Below are 21,123 nucleotides of genomic sequence, written 5' to 3'. Positions count from 1 at the left end.
TTCACTAAATGACAGCTCATTCTCTAGTGAATGGCATGGGGGATGGGGGGGAGAGAGAGAGAGAGACGTGGAAGCTTCCTTTATTTCAGAATGATGGGACAGCCTTATAAGAAAAACAAAAGGCCAACTTGATGCAGACAGATAATATAGAGCTTCAGTTGTAATGCCTGGTTCACCATCTCTTGGGAAACAATTTATTCTAAAGCTCACCAACTCTGTCCCAAAGGCAAAGATCACAGGCATACAATGCTATTCTAAGCTAGTCCCTTAACAGAGACATTTCAGCTGATTATATCACAATTTAAGCTAATCACTAAAACAAATTCCTCATGATTCTGATAATCATTTACTCTGGGATTTCTTGCAGATCAAAAATTTCTCCAAAATAATCAAATATTTGTTTACTGGGAAAAAAAATTCTATCACCAAGCATATCCTGAATGGCTGGTCATTTCAAAGGAACCCAATGGCACATGCTCTTAACCAGGTTCTCAGAACACTTATGGAAAAAACGGATGATGAATTGACCAAGAATTCCGCCTTAGCCTGCAAGCAGACAGGCCACTGCTAGACACGTAGACACTACAATCAGCTACCCACAGCTGGCCTGTCTCAGCTGACTCCGGCTCAGGGAGCTCAGGCTCTGGGGGCAGTAAAATTGCGGTGTAGCTGTTTGGGCTCAGGCTGGAATCTCAGGAGGAAGGCCCCAGAGCCCGGGCCCAAATGTCTACACTGCAATTAGCCCCAACAGCCTGAGCGCCACGAACGTGATGTGGGTGTTGAACTGCCGTCCAGACTCACTCGGGCTCCACCCACACCCCCACACACCACTGGCGGCAGCGTGTAGTGTACACATAGCTACATGCGGCACCCGCACAGCCAGGCTCCTCCGTCCTTCCCCGCCTTGCCGGTGAAAGGCTCTGCCGTGGGGAACGGCTGCTGTAGCCTGTCACTGCAGAGGGGAAAGGCGCTAACAGAGGGAGTCAGTGGGGAAAAGGCTCTGCTTTTCCCCGCTGCCTCCCCACACCAGAGCCTTTCCCTGCAGTGGGGAAGGACTGAGGAGCCTAAGCCCCTCGGTCACTTGGGAAAATAGGATTTGGGCCCTTTTCAAAGTTCAGAAAAGGGCAACTAAAATGATTAGGGGTTTGGAGAGGGTCCCATATGAGGAAAGATTAAAGAGGCTAGGACTCTTCAGCTTGGGAAAGAGGAGACTAAGGGGGGACATGATAGAGGTATATAAAATCATGAGTGATGTTGAGAAAGTGGATAAGGAAAAGTTATTTACTTATTCCCATAATACAAGAACTAGGGGTCACCAAATGAAATTAATGGGCAGCAGGTTTAAAACAAATAAAAGGAAGTTCTTCTTCACGCAGCGCACATTCAACTTGTGGAACTCCTTACCTGAGGAGGTTGTGAAGGCTGGACTATAACAATGTTTAAAAGGGGACTGGATAAATTCATGGTGGCTAAGTCCATAAATGGCTATTAGCCAGGATGGGTAAGAATGGTGTCCCTAGCCTCTGTTTGTCAGAGGATGGAGATGGATGGCAGGAGAGAGATCACTTGATCATTGCCTGTTAGGTTCACTCCCTCAGGGGCACGTGGTATTGGCCACTGTCGGTAGACAGATACTGGGCTAGATGGACCTTTGGTCTGACCCGGTACGGCCGTTATGTTCTTTTACCCTTTGCCTCTCACATCCTCAGCCCTTTTCCACACTGACTAGTAACACAACCACGGAGCGAACACACATACCCCCACAACCCCGATAATACTGCGGGCTTGTCCAGGCAGCACCTTGGTCCACACAAGGGGAGTGTAAACTCTAGTCAGCATCAGCACGCTGTGCACTAACTGGCACGTGCAGACCCTACTGGTGCGCACTAACAAGCCCCGTGTCAAACAGTACCCAGTAACGCACACCAGCAGGGTCCACGCGGGCCAGTTAGTGCACATCAAATTGGGACGGACTAGAATTTGCACCTCACTCACGTGGGCTAATGCAGCGTGTAAACAAGCCCCACGGTCCCTTTTTAGCGTAAGTTAGCGTTATTTAAATCTTATCCCGGCTCCCTGGAGTTTGGTTGCAGATACAATGATTTACAGTGACACCAGGATCACCTGCTTGCAAGAATTACTCCTCTGATCAAAAACCTGGGAAAAAAACAAAACAAAAACCCTTCTATTTTAACACTCTGCATTACGGTGTTGCCATTGCGCCTTGTTTTATAAGGATATTAGTGTCCCAGCTACTTTACAATTGGGATTTACAACTTAAATAGATCTTCTGCTTGCCTCAGCTGCAAGACACCAGGCCGCACAGCACAGGGATTACAATACACAGAGGCTTGCATTTTCAGTCTTAACTCCTTGGCAACAGAGCAGTGGATTTAGGTTTTTAAAGTCTGATGGATACGCTGCCCCAGAATTTAAACAGTTTTAATGCAGCCAGAGTGGAACCCAGGAATGCCCTGATAGCATCAATCTGAGTAACTGAGAAGCACCCAAGCACTTACAAAAACTGTTGAGAGTAATCCTGCAGACTTGGACCTTAGACACCTTAAAGATCGGTTATAGAAAGCTACTATGTCTTTACTGGGCAGGGAAAAGCCACAGACCATCAAACTGTGATCGAAAGCAACAAGTCTATGATTTACCTTTTCATGGAAGGGGCCTATTCCCTTATCGGCATGGTCACCACTGCTCACAGCGAATTGTAAGCTCCTGTGTGGTAGGTGAACTTTCACTTTTAGTTACAATGGGATTCAAGCAATCCAGCTGTATACAGAATGCCTATTCTGGAGAAAAGTGAGAGTGGAGATATGGGCAGAGGGAGTTTGAGAAGGAACTGAGAAGCAGAATGGAGATGCATATTAGTACGGGCTATACCAGAGGTGGGCAAACTACGGCCTGCGGGCCACATCCGGCCCGTGGATCCATCCTGCCCGGCCCCTGAGCTGCCGGCCAGGGAGGCTGGCCCCCAGCCCCTCCCCTGCTGTTCCCCCTCCCCCTCAGAGCCACACCACTGCGCAGGCAGCGCTCTGGGCAGCGGAGCTGTGTGCTCCTGCCAAGCAGAGTGGCAGCGTGTCTGGCTTTGCCGGGCGCGGCAGCCAGACATGCTGCTCTGCATGCTCTGCTCGGCATAGTAAGTGGGCCGGGGCCAGGGGGTTGTATAAGGGGCGGGGGGCTCTGGGGGGGGCAGTCAGGGGACAGGGAGCAGGGGGCAGTTGAATGGGGCAGAGGTTCTGCGGGGTGGGGGTCAGGAGACAGGGAACGGGGGGGTTGGATAGGCGCGGGGTCCCAGGGGGCCTGTCAGGGGGCGCGGATGTGGGTGGGGTCGGGGCAGTCCGGGGACTGGGAGCAGGGGGGTTGGATGGGGGTAGGGTCCCAGGGGACGGTTAGGGGCAGGATGTCCCGGGAGGAGGCAGTTAGGGGACAAGGAGAAGGGGGGCTGGATGGTTTGGGAGTTCTGAGGGGGGCAGTCAGGGGACTGGGAGCAGGGAGGTTGGATAGGGGGTGGGGTCCCCGGGGGCGGTTAGGGGACAAGGAGAAGGGGGACTGGATGGTTTGGGAGTTCTGAGGGGGGCAGTCAGGGGGCAGGAAGTGGGAGGGGGCAGAGGCCAGGCTGTTTGGAGAGGCACAGCCTTCTCTACCAGCCCTCCATCCAGTTTTGCAACCCCAGTGTGGCCCTCGGGCCAAAAAGTTTGCCCACCCCTGGGCTATACAGTCTAGCAACCTTAATATATGAGAGCGAGAGAGAGAGAGAGAGAGCGCACGCGCACAGATACACAGCCTTAATTTATATGGTTTGGAGACATAACCTTCTCCCTTCAAATTTCAGCAGGTCCTTGTGGTGACTCAATGAAAGTAACTCCCATAAAAAGACAAAGAGCTCTAGCCCTGACCCACAGGACATTTACTCTTCCAGAGGCTCACTCCGCACAGTGCCAGAACTAGTGGATCAGATTTTCAAGATTACAACAGCACATAGGATTCAAGGCTTGTTTACAAGGGTCCTTATTGTGTGATGGCAAGTTCTAGCAGGCCACTGTAGACCATCTCCACAAAGGCACTGCATGCTCTCTGCTGCATTTCTGGAAGCCCTCTACTATTTTTCCAGACTTAAGCTAGAAGGTCGTCTTGACATCAGCTCATTATTAATGCAGTAAAGTAGTTTTAAAAACAAACTAACAAACTAACAAACCTTATTCACTGGCTGAAGGTCCCAAGCTAGAAAGCCTGTTTCAGAACCAACGCTTGGGCATCAGAAGAGCCAGGACTACAAGGAAGCAAATATGAAATCATTCTAACAGGCAAACTACAGACTGGGATCATTACACTTTGATGGAAAGGAAACTACAGCTCATCCAAAGTTTCCTATTTCTCCTGGAGGATGTATCCACGCCAACATGCTGGACCCACTAAAGGTCACTGCAATGATATATGGCATCAGGCTCTGCCCATATGCAGGTGGCGCAACAAAACCACAAGCAAAAAAATCAAAGCCACTTCAGCTCTGGCTCAGCTTCCTCCAGACAAAAACTTAAAATAGCTTAAATAACAGGATGCAAGAGGGGAAAGTAACCCACACATTTCCTTTTAAGGGTATGTGCTCTTGGCGTGACAAACTCCTTCAGGATCACAAATCCTCTTTTTATTTGCTTTAAGTTAACTTTCTGGAGCTTTTTTTTATTGCCTTGCCAACACTTTTTGCTTGCTCTGGAGTAAACGGCAAATGTTAAATCCTTGGTGTTTCCAAGCGGGAGGGCCATCACCGGTACAGAAGTACACGAAATCAGGAGAAAAGAAGTTGAACAGATTTTGTTCTATACCTGTCTCCTTCTGGGGGGGAGAATACTGCTCTGCAGCCAAGTACAGACCGATAAAGAATCCAACATTACGATGAGACTGCCCTTATTTGAGATTTGGAGCAAGCACCAAGCGCTATGCATCACTCAAAAGCTGGACACAGCCAGTCAGGCACAACCTTTCAGCAGCCCAAATCGAGTTATTTCCATAAGCTATTGCATTACAAGCACATCACTAAGGGGCCATTTTAAAGGTTGCACTTTCAGCTGCTGGTCCCCTCAAAGCTGCCATTCGCTTCCGTCCTCCCACCCCACCCCCAATGACAGCCCCTGTTTTTGTAGAGCTGCGTGTCCATGGGGCAGCGACCTCCATTTTGTTTTCACATTCCAAAGAAACCCCAGCTCTCCTCTGCCTGCTGTGCAGCTTCTGGAAGGGATTTCCTCTCCCCCCTGTCGTGTAACAGAGTCTGAGGTGGAGTGCACACACCACGCTGGCTTTGCAGACGGCATGCATGCATGCATCCCTCAGATGCTGACAGGTCTGAAGAGAAAGGAGATGGCAGGAACAGTTCTGCACAGTGAAGCTGGCCAGGGCGTGAGCCCTTTTAATTCTGGGTGAAGCCAGTTAACCAGAGCAACCAGATTACTACCACCTGCCCAGTTCTTAGAGAACCTGTCACAGGTGATCTCCTTCCTGGATTTCTTTATGGCAAGGAGAGATCTCGGACGCACTCCAGCAGAACTGAAGCTAAGGGATTGGCTACACTTAAAACGCGACAGCACCACAGCTGCTCCGCTGTAGTGCCTCAGTGTAGACACTACCTCTCCTGACAGGAGGGATTTGCCCGCTGGCGTAGGTCATCCACCTCTGCTAGGTTGATGGAAGAATTCTTCCCTCAACCTGACGCTGTCTACATGGGGATTTAGGACAGCTTCACTAGGCTGCTAAGGGTATGGATTTTTCACACCCTGCAGCCATGCAATTATGCTGACCTAATTTTCAAGAGTAGACCAGGCTTAAGACAAACAGTGACTAAGGGCTTGGCTACACTTACAAATTTGCAGCGCTGCAGCAGGGTGTGAAAACACACCCTCTGCAGCGCTGCAAATTGCGGCGCTACAAAGCGCCAGTGTAGTCAAAGCCCCAGCGCTGGGAGCCGCGCTCCCAGCGCTGTCCGTTATTCCCCACAGGGAGGTGGAGTACGGACAGCGCTGGGAGAGCTTTCTCCCAGCGCTGGTGCTTTGACTACACTTAGCGCTTTGAAGAGTGCCAGATGTGTTTGTTCAATACTGCACCCAGGAGCTCTTAAGAACAAGAGGCTACCAAAAACCCACCTCAGCCCAGGTGAGCCCATCCCCGGCTAGTCTCCCCAGCACTATAAATAGAAGTCCACTGAAACGGAACAGCAATTTGCTAGATGCTGTAATCAAAGTGCTTCCGACACAGACTGTAGTTTCACTTCATTAGTAGGATGCTAATAAAGTCAAGTATCAAAACCCCGGTGTGACTTATCAATCATTCCATGGAATCCCTGCCCGGCCTGCGCGTGTGTACACACACAAACACACACACACACACACACACACACACACTCTCCGCCCCCCCCCCCCAAAAAAAAAAAACCAACCAGGAGCTCAATTGTCCAAGGATCCTAGCTGGACTCTCATAGTGAGAAGAGGATTTCTTTGGAAACAGAGTTACATACTTTCACACTCGTTAAAAAACTGAAGAAAGATTCCCAGAAAACAAGTCATAAATCCTGAGGCAAAAAACATTTCATCCTGAGACAATCAAAACATTTCAGATAGCTTCAGGCTTTTCCATTGTTAAACAAGACTGCCCAGTTGTTATGCAGACAAGCTGGTTAGAAGAGAGATAAGAAGGAATCTACTGAGGGACAACAAGGAGTCCGGTGGCACCTTAAAGACTAACAGATTTATTTGGGCATAAGCTTTCATGGGTTAAAAAAAAACAACAAAACACTTCTTCAGATGCATAGAGTGAGGTGTTTTTTACCCACGACAGCTTGTGCCCAAATAAATCCGTTAGTCTTTAAGGTGCCACTGGACTCCTTGTTGTTTTTGTAGATACAGACTAACACGGCCACCCCCTGATACTGAAGGACAAGCTCCTAAGTCACCCTTGTTGCAACTGCCTGAAGATAGCAATGATGTTTCAAAAGGTTTATACGTCACTTTTTAACTAAAGAGAGACTATCTCCAGAATTATCAGTGACCTGGAATCTCCCAGAGTAAAATCATTTTTGACTTGGATCTCTCAGTCTTTGGCTGCCTCTGTAAACTAGGAACGGAATTGAATTCCGATTGCCTCTTACAGACTGGTCACACAAGAGAGCTCAGGCTTTACTGCGTGGGGAGTCAATGTAGCAATCCTCCCTTCTAATGGGGACGCTTGTTAGTTAAGAGATGATCTGAGATCACACAATGCATGGGCCTTTGGCCGCCCCCCTCCTGGTGCAATCTCGTGGCAGAGATTTACGCCCAAAGTGGTAAGGACATGTGCCCTTGGAAATTCAGCTCAACAACAATGAATTAGTCTTTTCGTCCTACCTTCCTGGAGCATATCTGGGGGTAGGGCTAAAAGAACCAGATGGGAAAATGCACAAAGGCACAGTCCAAAAGAGCCATTTTAATTTCTGCAGACCAGAACTGAAAAGTTTTGGAAGGCATCAAAGAGCAGCGAGCTCATGACAAAAGCCATGATGTACGTAATGCTCCTTGTTGCCTGGCTCTCTGTCTTTACTGTGTGTCTGACTTTTGAGTTTCCTCAAGCCGCTGCCTCCTGGAAGGTCAAAGTAAAACTGATTCACGGCACACAGCACGTGACGAATTACAACAGAAGAGATCTCTGCATGACATACCTGAAAGACTTGGGTTTTGTTCTCTTCAATTTCCCTGCCCCCCACAGCTCGTTTTCATAGAAATAATCAGTGAATGGGGTGGGGTCAAAATCACTATTTTTTTAAGAGCCAAAAAAATATTTATTTACAATTAAAATACATGTTACTTTTTAAAACATTTAAAATGAAATTTGAAATGATGACAACCTATGTTAAGGCCTAAACTAAACTATAATTATTAAAATCATTTCAATGAAACAAACATATTAAGCAGTACATGTGGCTGTCAAAGTCAACGCCCTGAACTGGTGGAAGTCACTGACTAAGCACCTCAAACCAAAAATGGTTGAAGAGCTCAGCCAGTTTTTGACAGCTGCAGTCACTTCTGCAGATTCAGAGAGAGAGAATATTCTTCACTTCAGTTTATTGAACTAGCTCACTTCAGTGACTACTTCATTTAAAGCAGAGGAATCAATTGGGTGTTGAAAAAGCAGGAAAACTTGTTTTATTCAGAGCCTGGAAGAGGGAAAATGAGGTGTGAGCAGATGACAAATCCCAAAAAACACAAAGGACAACCAAAAACCATCAGTTCAATTAAATTAATTGTTTAAGTAAATCAGGTTTACATTCAAATGTATTTTTTGAAAACCTTACTTGTTTCTTACAGCTCCTGCACATTTAAGGTAGTTTTGTTTTAATAAAATTTTGTTTTTGTGCATTTTTAATTGAATTCCAATTTCCATCCAAGTGCCGTCTGACACAGATCATGTATAAAAAAATTTGATCTTGTAAAAGAAATGCATCGTTCACCATTTTCTAACACAAAAATGTAAAAGTTAACCATCTGAATAATATGTTAAGTTCTATAATTAGCTAGCTAAATATGTATAGATATAGTGTATCCTTCCGGTTAGCAAAAGAGTTCTAAATTCAGTGTAAAAATTCTATGTAGTTGCAAACCAACGTGTTGATTCTCAGGTGGTAACCATTAAATCCTCTCTCTAGGAAAATAGCTAAGAAGTACAAATGCGGAAAAAAATTAAAATCAGTTATTCGAATCATTTTGCTTTAAATGAATGCTCCATCAGTAAATAAAATGCCTTAGACCAAAGTCTCACCATGTTCATACAGCAGAGAGATTTCATACTGACTGATCTTAAACATGAGCTAAACAGAGAAAGCTTATAGGAACACCATTGGAAGTGAAACACTAGGCCGGTCTTCATAGAAGGAGAGGAATTTGATCCCTGCCTACTTTGAAATAAGTCTGAAGCATGTGTAAAACTGGGACTTCCTCATTGACTGAATGCTGCTTACTTCCCAAGGAAACTCAATTAAAAAGGTAAATGTAATAGATGGACTCAGACCTGCTCACCTTCGCAATTCATTGACACTTAGCACTAGATCTCCGTAGACTAACCTGGCCCCTAAAAAAGGTGCATTAGCAGGCCGACCTCCATCCAACAGAGGGCAGCAGTGTACACACACCGGAGTCACAATATGATAGTACCTTTCTAACCAATGAACGTCTTCCCATCGCCACAAGCTTGGGGTTCCCCACTCAGCTGAGTCATGCTCTAAGAGCTGTGACCAGACCCTCAGATCTGCGGCTTTCCTGCCAGCTCTAATCCCAAAGGTCATGGGAACCTGCTTTCTAAAAATGTCACGTCTCACTCAATGCCTCACTTGTCCCCTTAGGACAGGTCGTGCCCAACTTCTAGCAAGGGTGGAGCGAGTGTGAGCCAGGGAGAAAGAGCAAAGATGCCGGAATGGAAGCATGCTCCCAGAAACACTTCCCTTCAGGAGATGCAGCTTTGCAGGGTCACTTATCCTGGAACAGGCAGGTCGTGCTGGACCCTGCTCGGATGGCAAAGCCGCCAGATGGAACTACCCCCGGTGGCTACAAGGGAGACCCCTTGCCAGTTTTGTTATGCCCTCATGTTTTAGCCAGTCCAGAAGGTTCAGTGCTGTGCTCAAGGGTTTTTCTCTGAAGTTGGCTACAGCACGTGGCAGGCCTACAAATGCTAAGACATCACCCAGGCCAAGTGCCTAAAGTAATGTTTGTTTGTTTTGAGAATCCACCTCCACCAGGGTCAGGAGATAACTAAGAACCTGGCCAAAAAGGGATCAGAGGCAGCCCTGGACCTGCTGGCTAAGACAAGACTGCCCAAGGAACAGGCATTGCATGTATTCCACCGGCTTGCCCATGACACCATGGGGGGTGGGGTTAAAGGGTTCCCATGAGAAGGCACAAGTGCAAGGCACTAAAATGGCACCAATAGCCCACCTACCGCTTCCCTGGTGTTGCTGCTGACAGAGAGAGAACGAACCTGTCAGTCTATGCTGGTGGCTGCAGACGCGAACAAGGTGGTAGGATCTCACCTCTGTGTGCTGCTTCTTACACCAAAAGCAGGAAAAGCTACTTACCAACTTTGGCAAAGGCCTCTCTCAGTTCTTCCAGCTCATCTTTGGAGATCTGCGTGGTGCTGGCCATCTCACAAACTTAGCAAGTACCTGCAGAGAAAGAGGAGAGTTCATGAAACAAATAAGTCTTGTTCACATGCATTTGCTTCCGCAGTTATGCTACAAAAGACTCTGCACGCAGATAAAGGCAAGGGCGATTCTTCCGAACACCTATCATCCCAGGAGGTCTTGTAGTTGGATTTCTCTAGGCAGCAAAATAAACGGCTGCTGAGCATAGATGGAAAGGAATGCCCAGCCCTGCCAGCCTTGTTAATATTTATCCATCTGTGTGTTCGTTTTATGAGCGGCAGCCCACACTGCAACTGCTCTTCGTGTTCCTTTGAAGCATCTGTCACAGCTGTGTGCCGTAGTCAGAGCTGCTTGAAAAACGAAAAGCTCGTTGCATGAAAAATCTCAAATCACTCAAAACCAGAACAACCTACGTTCCTCCCCTGTCCCCAATGCAATTTCAAAATATTATTTTCTTCCACGTTTATCTAAACAATCACATTGCTATCAAAATTTACCAAAACCTGGTTTTTGGCAAAACAAAAGATTCAAAAATATTTGGAAAGAAGTTCCCAGAAAAGGCCCCAAATTCTTTCACAAAAACCCAAACTGGCACAAATAAAAACTGCTTCCAAAAACAGGCCATTTTTAATTTGTAAAACCGGTTTGAAAAGCATCAATTGTCTTTAGCCATCAGCATCCTGAGGAGGAACGGATGAGCCGGGGCTTATTTCCACTGACACAGGTCTCCCGGCAGCACGGTTCTGCAAGGCATGGGACAGGGGCGAGCGCACAGAGGGACGAGGGGCTCTATACCATGCTTAACATAAGAGCGTATGGAAACTAAGTGTTATTTTGTTCAGACTAATGACAGTTCCTCTGCCCTGGGTGCACTTCAGATGCACAGAGTTGAGCAGTGCCTCTCCGTGGGGTGCAGCTGACCCTCGCACGGAGGCATTTTTGGAGGAACCCACCAGAACGGAGTAAGCAATGGGAGTCCTGGGCACAGCACACACAGGCTATGCCCACACTGCAACTAAACACCTGCAGCCGGCCCGGCTTGGGCTACGGGGCAATGAAAGAGACCCATGCGCCAGGCCAGCTGCGGGTATTTACTTGCACTGTAGACATACCCTCTTTGCTCCGGCCCATCCCCTCCTTGGAGGGAAGCGGCAGGGTCCACGCACCACCACTCTTTGTGGCAAGCCAAATGCTCTTTCCCCGCAGGCCACTACACCTACCCTCAGTAGGGCTGGCGTCTGACCCGGAGAAGGGAGAACTCTGCCTTCATGCTGGTGTGGGGGCCCCTGCTGCCACCAACAGTGGAGTCACGAGGGGGTGACAGCAGGGAGGGCACCCAACGCACCAGGGTCCTCTCTGCTGGGCGGTGCTGGCAGGAGGTATCAGCACCCGCACCTCGCTGAGGTACTGGGGTATGGCCATGTGTCAGACCTGCTGGCAGGCTGTGCGGCTCCTTTACGCTGGTTAAATATTTACAAGGTTTAGACAGATTTAATTTTACGAGAGCCAAGGTTCTGTGGTTTGTCACTGCCTCAGGGGCTGGCGGCCTAGGCACAACTTGACAGTACCTCTGCCTGCCTTAATCCTGCCCCAGCCGGATTCACTCAACTGTAACACAGGCCCCATGTTCACGAGGACTTGGGGACATGACAAGGCAGCTTTGAATGGCATCAACTGGAGAGATCAAATCAGAACAGTTTCTTCCCCACGTAGTGGAACAGCCCCCGTGAGCCGGGCGGTGGGGGAGGGGAAGGGAGCTCATCAATCTACATTTTGTGGGCTGGCACGAGGAATGTCGTGCTCCGCTTTAGCGCCATTTGACCCGACAAGCCTGCGCATGCACTCTGAGCTGCAAGCCGCATTGATTGCCCAGAGTTGCTCCAAACTGTGGCTCATTGGGATTCTAAAGTTTGGAATGTGTGTTTGCCTGGGGTTGTAGATATGAAGTTTTACCTTGTTAAACTATTTATTGTCTCCAAACCACACCAAACAAAGCAAGAAACAAAGCAAGAAAGGTTGGGCAGAGGCAGACTGATGGGAAAGCAAAGCAGATGGGAGCTAATCCCCATTGCCTTATTGCAACATGCTTTGCAAGGGGGCGACTTGTTAATTCACTGGCTTTCAGCAGATGGAAGTTGAAGATGGAATTTTATTTACACTCATTTATAAAAAACCCAACCAATACTGCAGTCACAGACCGGCTGACAGTCCCTTGACTATGGCAGCACTAGACCCTTATCCTGATGGCACTTCCAGCACTCAGTGAGGTCGGGAATTGGCCTATAGGAAATAGGGGGAAGTACAGCACACTGACGGGGCAAATGCCATGGCAAGAGGTCATCCAAACTTCAGCAAGCTCTAATACCAAAGCCAAACAGGCAGCAAAGACTGAGTGAGTGTGAATATCCAGTTCAAGGCATGTAAACTGTGTGAGACCCGTTCGTCCGCGGCTCTCTGGCTGCCCAGTCTGTACACGTCAGACTGAGACTTCATTTGGTTATTGAACTTTTACTTGAGCTTTCCCACAGATCGGGAGTTGTTTCAGGGTAAACCCAAGGTGTTTACCTGCTGGTGTGATCTGTGCTGTGGCTAAGAGAGGTTTGCCTCCAGTGGATTTGGAGCATAAATTTAATAGATTCCTGGGTGTGCTGATTACACACGTAGCTGAAATTCTATAAACACCACCACAAGGTCATTCAGCCGGTGAGCACAGCCAGGGAGCCGTGTGTTTGACCTGCCACACTGCTCATTAAAGAACAGGACCCTCAGCAGAAAGTGAATCTTCAGCTTAAGGGAGCACACACACAGTTCTCTCCGAAGTGAGAATGCCAGAAACTCTACTATGGTGCAGATTTATTGCTTGAAAAAGCTTCAGGTTTTATTCTGCACATACAGAAGTTTTCTTGTAACTTACTGCAGGTTTAGGAGACTTCCAACATTGAATTACCAACCTTCACTTTTCCTTCTCGTTCCCCGAATCCTTTTATTGGTACAGCTCTACTACTGTAAGGTTCTGCTAAGGTTTTCCTTAAAAAGCCCTTGGGAGAGTTTGTAATGTAACCACATTAGTATTCCAAAATAATGTCAACAACTTAAATCTGAATGAAAATGTCCTACTGTAGCAGGGTGGACCCTGCTCCGGGGTTTTAAGGGGTTTAAACTGTGACCTGACAGAGCTGGGCTGATTGGGAAAGTGGCTGCAGCTGGAGGCCACGCCCCAAACTGAAGCCCTGGGGCTTATAAGAAGCAGGGAAGCCAGAGCCCAGTCACCTACCTACTATTGTTACAGTGATCTTAGGGGTGGCAGAAAGTGACAGCTACTCAGCTGAGTCAGTTTACTCTGTGCATATGCAATACTGGATCTATGCAGTGCCACTGATGCTTTAGGAGAAACAGTCATTTCTGTGGGTCTTATGACAACAGGGGAGGAAGAAAACTACATGAAAATTGAGAAACAAAGAGGTTGTTCTTCATACATGTGCTGACAAGTGGGAATGTCGAAGGAGTCGGAGGGAGTGTTCAGGTACTTGAGCGGGCAATGGGAGGGAAATCTGAACCAAAGAATTAAGCTGCAAATACTTGGTCTTGTTACAATAGCGTTGAATAAAACCTCTGCTGAAGTCTTGATTATTTGTACGGCTTTAATGCTCAGGATGGCACCTATAAAAAACTGACTACATCTGAAGCAATTAGTTGTCCATCAACAAAGACAGCTTTGGAAAGTTAAGCATTAAGCGCTACACCCACCTCTGAGCTTCCTTGTCAAGTTAAAATCTCTATCTTGATTGCAAGCTGACAGCGTCCCTGCAAATTCCTGTCAGACTGCACCAAGCTTGTTTTAGAAGTTTTTAAGACGTCATTTGACTGGACATGTATTTGAAGCTATTTTTACCTACTCTATCAAACCATAGCCCCACGAACTCTGCAGGAACCCTCCCTTTGGATGGGTGTGGCTTTGCAAGGCTCTCATCTGGGTGTAATTCAGCCCACGTTTAGTGAGCCAGAAGTCAGCAGTATATTTGCTTTGAAGGCAGGGGGATGGGGAAGACTGCTGTGCCCTCTTTGCGTTAGGTCAGCCGAATGTCCGCTGCTCTCGGGGCTCGGTCATCAGCACTTGCCTGGCATTCTCAGCTACACTCTCTAAACAGAATACGAGTTGCCCGTGACACTGGTGCTGTGGAATTACAGGATACAGTGGGCTCCCTTCCAAGGGGGCACCAGCTGGACAGAGTCCCCTGGACCTCGCACCCTCACCAGAATGCGGGTCTGGTGCATTCTGCCTCAGGGGATGTGAGAGAAGAGGTGTCCCGCAGGCACCAGACAAAGCCCAGCACAAAGAAGGGGTACGCTATTTTTCCTGACACTTCAGACTTCGCCAGATAAAGGCCAGACATTGAAAAAGCAAACCACCGGTGGGTGAGTTTTACAGCGTGCCTGGGACTGACCACTGCAATTGAAACGCCAGCTCCTTGGACCGCCAAGTGAGGGAGCATGGAAAGCACACTAGACGAGGACTTGAGTTTGGGCTTGGCCATGCATCTGCTTGAACGATCAAATGTTCAGTGTTTGAAGCTGTGTCTACACTGCCCAACGGGCGCGTTTGACAGCGGGGTAAACTAATGCTTGACGGCGCCTCGTCTCCACAAGGATTTTCGAGAGAGAATTGGCATTTTGACCATGAGATAGCCAGGAGAGGTCACCTGCGGGCAAAGGCACAGTGCTGACCTCCCAGTAGGAGGTGAAAGAGCCCCATTAAGGCTGTGCAGCAGGACAGGTGATGCACATTGGTTACTCTGCTTTATACCCACCCCGCACAGATGAAGACTCTGCTAACCGGAGTTAGAGCAGAGCTGGCCGTCTAACCCGATCTGACGAGTGCTTGAGCACAGCAGACACAGCAGCTGGCATGAGCACGGGGCAGCAAGGATGCCTTTATGTGAGACCGCCCCACAAATCAGAGTTAACGTCTCGCTTGTGTGCGGCACTTTTCATCCATACAGCGCAAGGCAAGTTACCAGTGAGGCCCCATCCCCACTTTAATGGCAGGGAAACTGAGGCACAGTGGTGACCTGCCTACTGGCACAAAGCCAGTCACAGACGCAGGGATAAAACGCAGCAGAGGTGGGACTAAAACCAAGCTCCTCCAGAGTCCCAGTACAGTGCCCTGTCTGCTGGGGCAGTCCACCCTCCCATCCCATCCCCCCCCGGCCCCCCCGCTGGGGCAGTCCACCCTCCCATCCCATCCCCCCCCCGGCCCCCCCGCTGGGGCAGTCCACCCTCCCATCCCATCCCCCCCACCGGCCCCCCCGCTGGGGCAGTCCACCCTCCCATCCCATCTTCCCCACGGTGCACCCCGCTGGGGCAGTCCACCCTCCCATCCCATCCCCCCCTCCGGCCCCCCCGCTGGGGCAGTCCACCCTCCCATCCCATCCCCCCCTCCGGCCCCCCCGCTGGGGCAGTCCACCCTCCCCTCCCCTCCCCCCCGGCCCCCCCTCTGGGGCAGTCCACCCTCCCATCCCATCCCCCCCACTGGCCCCCCCGCTGGGGCAGTCCACCCTCCCATCCCATCCCCCCCACCGGCCCCCCCCGCTGGGGCAGTCCACCCTCCCGGCCCCCCCGCTGGGGCAGTCCACCCCCCCCCCCCATCCCCCCCCCCCGGCCCCCCCCGCTGGGGCAGTCCACCCTCCCATCCCATCCCCCCCCCCGGCCCCCCCGCTGGGGCAGTCCACCCTCCCATCCCCAACCCCCCCCCCCCCGCCCCCCCGCTGGGGCAGTCCACCCTCCCATCCCCGCCCCCCCCTGCCCCCCCGCTGGGGCAGTCCACCCTCCCATCCCATCCCCCCCACACACACACTTTAGCCTTCTCTTTCCCTGGGTGCCAAGCGAGTCTCACCTACCAAGTGATATTTCTGTTGGGATCAATGTCCCTGCCAGGGCTGTGTAGGAGCAGATTGTGGCCAGATGGAGACTTGTGCTGTAGAGCGGTTTCAGGCTCTGCAAATGGAAAAATATTGGATTCAGTTAGTGAAGCCTCATCTACGTCATTAGCACAATGGTCCCCAACTGGAGCAAGCAAACAGAACTACTCCGACCTAAGCAGCACGCCCCAGCTGGAGGCGGAAGGCCTGGAGGGCGTACGCTTTTCTACTGCGCATATGGGCAGAGGCAACGGAATACAAGCCAGGAGTTGGCAGACCAGTATCTCCTACCGCTGCCCCATTATGACTTTGCCGAGAAGAGTGGCTTTTAGTTTGAGTTTCTGTTCTGTACCAAGTCACACCCCAGATGTGCGCTGGGTCAAAATTCTGCATCAAACAGACATTGTACAACTTCTAAACGCACCAGACACTGAGCCAGGGGGTTATGGCATTAGCCACGCAGGGTCAAAGGTACCCCGGGCTTTGTATTAACAGCTTTTAAACACCTGGCCTGGTCGCAAACAGCTATTTACCACCCCTTGCTGCTCCAGCGAACACCCCCTCAGAGCCCTGCTCTTCACCGCAGCTAGCCGGAGCCCTGGGAACTCGGCCCTCAGCCAGACTCAGGCTGACCCTCTGAAGCCCGGTCGATCTGACTGGTTTGATTAGCCAGGCTACGCTTGCTCAGAAGCCCCCTCCTCACACCCCCCAGCTCACCCCTTTCCCCTCACACGCTGCCGGAGCTTGCTGGCTTGCCTGCTACACCTCCCAGCTGTTCGAGGGAGAGCGGCCCGGCCCTCTCCCCGCTGGCACCCGCAGGGGATCAGAGAGTTAAGCCTGCTCTTCCTTCCAGCCCGTCCCAGTCAGAATCTTCCCTGAAGTGGAGGGGGACAGGCTGTGGGGCCATCCCTCCATGCAGCACCCCCACGGCCAGGACCCAGGGGCCCTTTGCCTCAGGCTCTGGGTTAGGAGGAGTCTTTTAAAAGGACAGTGGCTACTGCATACAGGCAGGAGTGGCACCAAGGCAGGCCTGCCTGACCTTGTGGGGGTGGGGGCGGCAGATCTACCTGGCTGCTGCCCCCACTTTCCCTGAAGGGTCAGAATCAGGTTTATGGAGGCAGGGAGCGCGAGGGGGAGAATGGGACCCTAGTTCTCTCTGGAGGGGGTAGGAAGAGAGATATCTGTGTGCAGGGCGGGTTTAAGCCATCACCGTTCCACTGCAAAGACAGCACCAGGCACAGCGAGCGTGGGAGAGCTGGGGCGGGCTGGGCTGGAGCTTGGCAATGGGGCCCATGTCCTCCTGGAGGATGGCGATTCATTGAAAGCCACAGAGGAGAGACCAGTTCACATTTGCACAGCTCTACTAGCACTAGCATGATTCACGAGCGATTAGCCAGCGCCTTTCACTGAGCAGACAGGATACAAAACAACACACACCAAAGTGTTACGGCTGCAACTTAACCTAGAAAATAGGAAACCTCCACCAAGCTATGGCCAAACAGTTTCCCAACAGTACAAGCCATTCCCAGGGACAGCTGGAAGTGCCAGGCGGCATTATGCCACTAGCCTCGTGAAAATGTGCACGCCCCGTTTAAAAACAAACGGCTCAGCTTTGGGGGTGCCTGGATCCACGGCACAGGAGGATTTAGAAACGCCTGCTAACCGTTCTGGGCTAAGGCAAGGAGCTAGTATCAGAAGTTTAAAAGTTCTGCAAACCCTGTAACATTAGAGATTCTACTACAAGGTAACAGGAAGCCGGCATTCACCTGTTTACTCCAGTAAGCAAATATGGAGTCAGATTTTAAAGCGTAAACAAGCAGTAAGGAAGGAACACACACCTTCCTCCACCGCACAATGAGATTCATCTAGGAGCAAAGACTCCCTGGGAAGAGAACTGCAGATTGTGAATGAGACTTGGGATGTTGAGTTGTCCGTAGGCATCCCCAAAACAACCAAAATTAGAAGGCAAATAAACCCACCGTATTGTAAGCTCAGGGCCCTTCACCATGAAGGTGCAATTGCATGGACAGCATGTCAGCTGGATCCATACCCTTCTTTCCCCATTAGTCAGCTGCATGGTAATGGAGAGGGCCCCTTCCGGTTGTGTAACCCAGGGACGCCCTGCTTTGCTATACGGTGCACTCTGGGGCGGCAGCGTCTCCCCTCTACCCTTTCACTCAGGCTTGACTTCAGTAAAAGCTGCCGTTAATTCGCTAGGAGTTCCCGCTGTTCATCCCTTGTGGAAAGCCTTCCCCTCAGCTCCCAGCCTTAGCCATCGCATCTCCCGCTGTGGCTTACATCACCTCCCATGCCTCCGACTCCTCAGAGGAGCACCAGTCCCTTCCCGAAGCCTCCCTCCATGTGGCGAGGACGATGGGGGTATTGCTCTGCTTTCTTCCCCATCTCCTCGGAAACTCTAAAGAGAGGGCTGCTCATGCCTGCACGGTCACGTGGCCTTTTCAGCCATCTGGGGCGAAAGGCCTTTCCACAGAGCAGTTTGAGAAGGCTTCGCTCCCTTCTCCAGCAATGAAATGTCACATCGGTGAGGCTTTCATGCCTCCTGCCACGGGTCCCAGCTTACCCCTCGAATGGCCATACTAGGCCAGAAAGGCCAGCGTTGATGCTGACACACACACACACACGGAAAGGAGCGGCGTATTTGATGCAAGTTGAAAGCTTGCATTCTCTATTTCTCTCTGCTAAAAAGGAGCCAGGTGCGCTGGGCGTGAGGCACTCAGTCACAGAGGCTGGGTGCTGTGCGCAAGAGGCCTGACATCTCTGGGGAGGTGGCTGTTGCTTTGGGCCAGAGGTTAAATGCCATGTTTGCAGACATCTGAGAGGGCGGAGAGAGTTTGCTGCCTGGCTGCCAGCAATTACAGCACATACTTGCAAAGGCTCCTCAGATTCCTTTGATTCAGGTCCAGCCGGGGAGAATTCTCTGAGGTTTTATTGCCAACAAGATCTGTCCTGCCATGAGTGTGCAGAGCTCTGCATTGCACATGCGATTGAGCAGACACTCGTTATTTACCCCAGGCACCAGAAGTGGTCAGCGAGCCATTGCCAGCACGTGAAAACTAAGGAAGTGACCTGTCCTCTCATTCTTGGTATCAGATTTGGAAGTCTGAAGTCTACAGTGTGTTTCCTTGTTTACCAATTCTTTCCCTGCTTTGGGAGGGGGCACATTTGTTTGTTACTGCAGGATTATTCACAGGTCCTAGGCTGCTGGCACGTGAAGAGAAACTGAACCATTAGCTTCGGGGAAAGAAAAAACCAGTGGTCTGTTCTGTTCATTCCCTCTCGGGCAACTGGCACTGGCCACTGTCGGAAGACGGACCTTTGCTCTGACTCAGTATGGCCATTCTTGTGCTCAGTGACATGGACTCTGCAGAGACAGGGACAACTGCAGGCTGAACCCTTGCCTTTGTCCATGTGTAAGTGGGAAAAGTTTCTGGTGACCTGGCTAGCATTTTCACTGTGACTGGTTCTTGTCTCGAAGCGCTAAGCAAGCACTCGTTCCCGTGCAGGTACAGCTTTGCTTACAGTCGCTGTACTTCCGGCGCCTTGTGGTTTGGAAATGTTTTAAACATCCCTAGAGTATTTATTGTCACAGAAACAAAATTCTCCATGCAGAAGCTAGTGCACGTCAAGTCTCGGGCCTATGAATTTCAGCTCTGTTCCCAAATAAAGTTTTGTAGATTTTAAGACCGGAAGGGACCATCTGATCTGAGCTCCTGTATATCACAAGCCATTAAATTTCACCCCATTATCTCTATGTGTAGTCCAATGAGTTCAGTTAGACTAAAGCAGATCAGCTATCAGAAGAATGACCTGCTGTGTCACAGGCAGAGAGCAGGAGAGACCACGCTACCACCACCACCTGAGGCCCCTGCCATGGCAGAGAACTCATTAGGGAAGAGATGCCCAGATGATCCCATCAGGCAACCAGCACCCCATCCTGCAGAGGAAGGCAAAAACCTCCCGGGCCCCTGCCAATGCAACATGGGGGGAAATTCCTTCCCAATCCCAAATCTGTTGGTCAGTATAGACTCACAGAATCATAGGACTGGAAGGGACCTCGAGAGGTCATCTAGTCCAGTTCCCTGCACTTATGGCAGGACCAAGGCTTATCGAGACCATCCCTGACAGGTGTCTGTCTAACCTGCTCTTAAAAATCCCCAATGATGGAGATTCCACAACCTCCCTAGGCAATTTATTCCGGTGCTTCACCACCCTGACAGCTAGGAAGTTTTTCCTAATGTCCAACCTAGACCTCCCTTGCTGCAATTTAAGCCCATTGCTCCTTGTCCTACCCTCAGGTTAACAAGAACAATTTACCTCCCTCCTCCTTGTAACAACCTCTTAACAGTTTTCAAGTACGTATGTCCCCACTCAGTCTTCTCTTCTCCGGACTAAACCAAGTCAATTTTTTTTTCAATCTTCCCTCATAGGTCATGTTTTCTGTACCTTTAATCATTTTTGTTGCTCTTTTCTGGACTTTCTCCAGTTTGTCCACATCTTTCCTGAAACGTGGCACCCAGAACTGGACAGATTACTCCAGCTGAGGCCTAATCAGCGCAGAGTCGAGTGGAAGAATTACTTCTCGCGTCTTGCTTACAACACTCCTGCCAATACCTCCCAGAATTACATTCGCTTTTTTTTGCAACAGTGTCACACTGTTGATTCATATTTAGCTTGTGGTCCACTCTGACCCCCAGCTCCCTTTCCGCAGTGCTCCTTCCTAGGCAGTCATTGCCCATTGTGTGTGTGTGCAACTGATTGTTCCTTCCCAAGTGGAGTACTTTGCAATTGTCCTATTGAATTTCATCCTATTTACTTCAGACCATTTCTCCAGTTTGTCCAGATCATTTTGTACTTTAATCCTATCCTCCAAAGCACTTGCAACCCCTCCCAGCTTGGTATCATCCACAAGCTTTATAAGCATCCTCTCTATGCCATTATCTAAATCACTGATAAATATATTTAACAGAACTGGACCCAGAACTGATCCCTGCAGGCCCCCACTTGGTATGTCCCTGAGCA

At 50.0% G+C, this 21,123-nt stretch overlaps 1 protein-coding gene across 4 annotated transcripts in view; it reads right to left on the bottom strand.

The window, feature by feature from the left end:
* PLS3 (plastin 3) overlaps positions 1–21,123 on the bottom strand; it is an 88,661-nt gene that overhangs the window by 23,219 nt on the left and 44,319 nt on the right. For 3 of the 4 annotated variants that reach the window (XM_045029947.1, XM_045029948.1, XM_045029949.1), the window contains exons 2-3: positions 16,063–16,159; positions 10,100–10,186 (exon numbers count right to left, since the gene is read on the bottom strand). In XM_045029947.1, the coding sequence (XP_044885882.1) occupies positions 10,100–10,166 (67 nt within the window). In that variant the 5' untranslated portion in view covers positions 10,167–10,186; positions 16,063–16,159. Of the gene's footprint in view, positions 1–10,099; positions 10,187–16,062; positions 16,160–16,800; positions 16,818–21,123 lie in introns of those variants that run through there. The other variant, XM_045029950.1, reaches the window with a different exon arrangement.

The sequence above is a fragment of the Mauremys mutica genome, chromosome 9, assembly GCF_020497125.1.
Source record: "Mauremys mutica isolate MM-2020 ecotype Southern chromosome 9, ASM2049712v1, whole genome shotgun sequence".
Lineage (NCBI taxonomy): Eukaryota > Metazoa > Chordata > Testudines > Geoemydidae > Mauremys > Mauremys mutica.
Note: the sequence above shows the minus strand (reverse complement) of the source record. Positions and strands in the feature narration are given on the sequence as shown.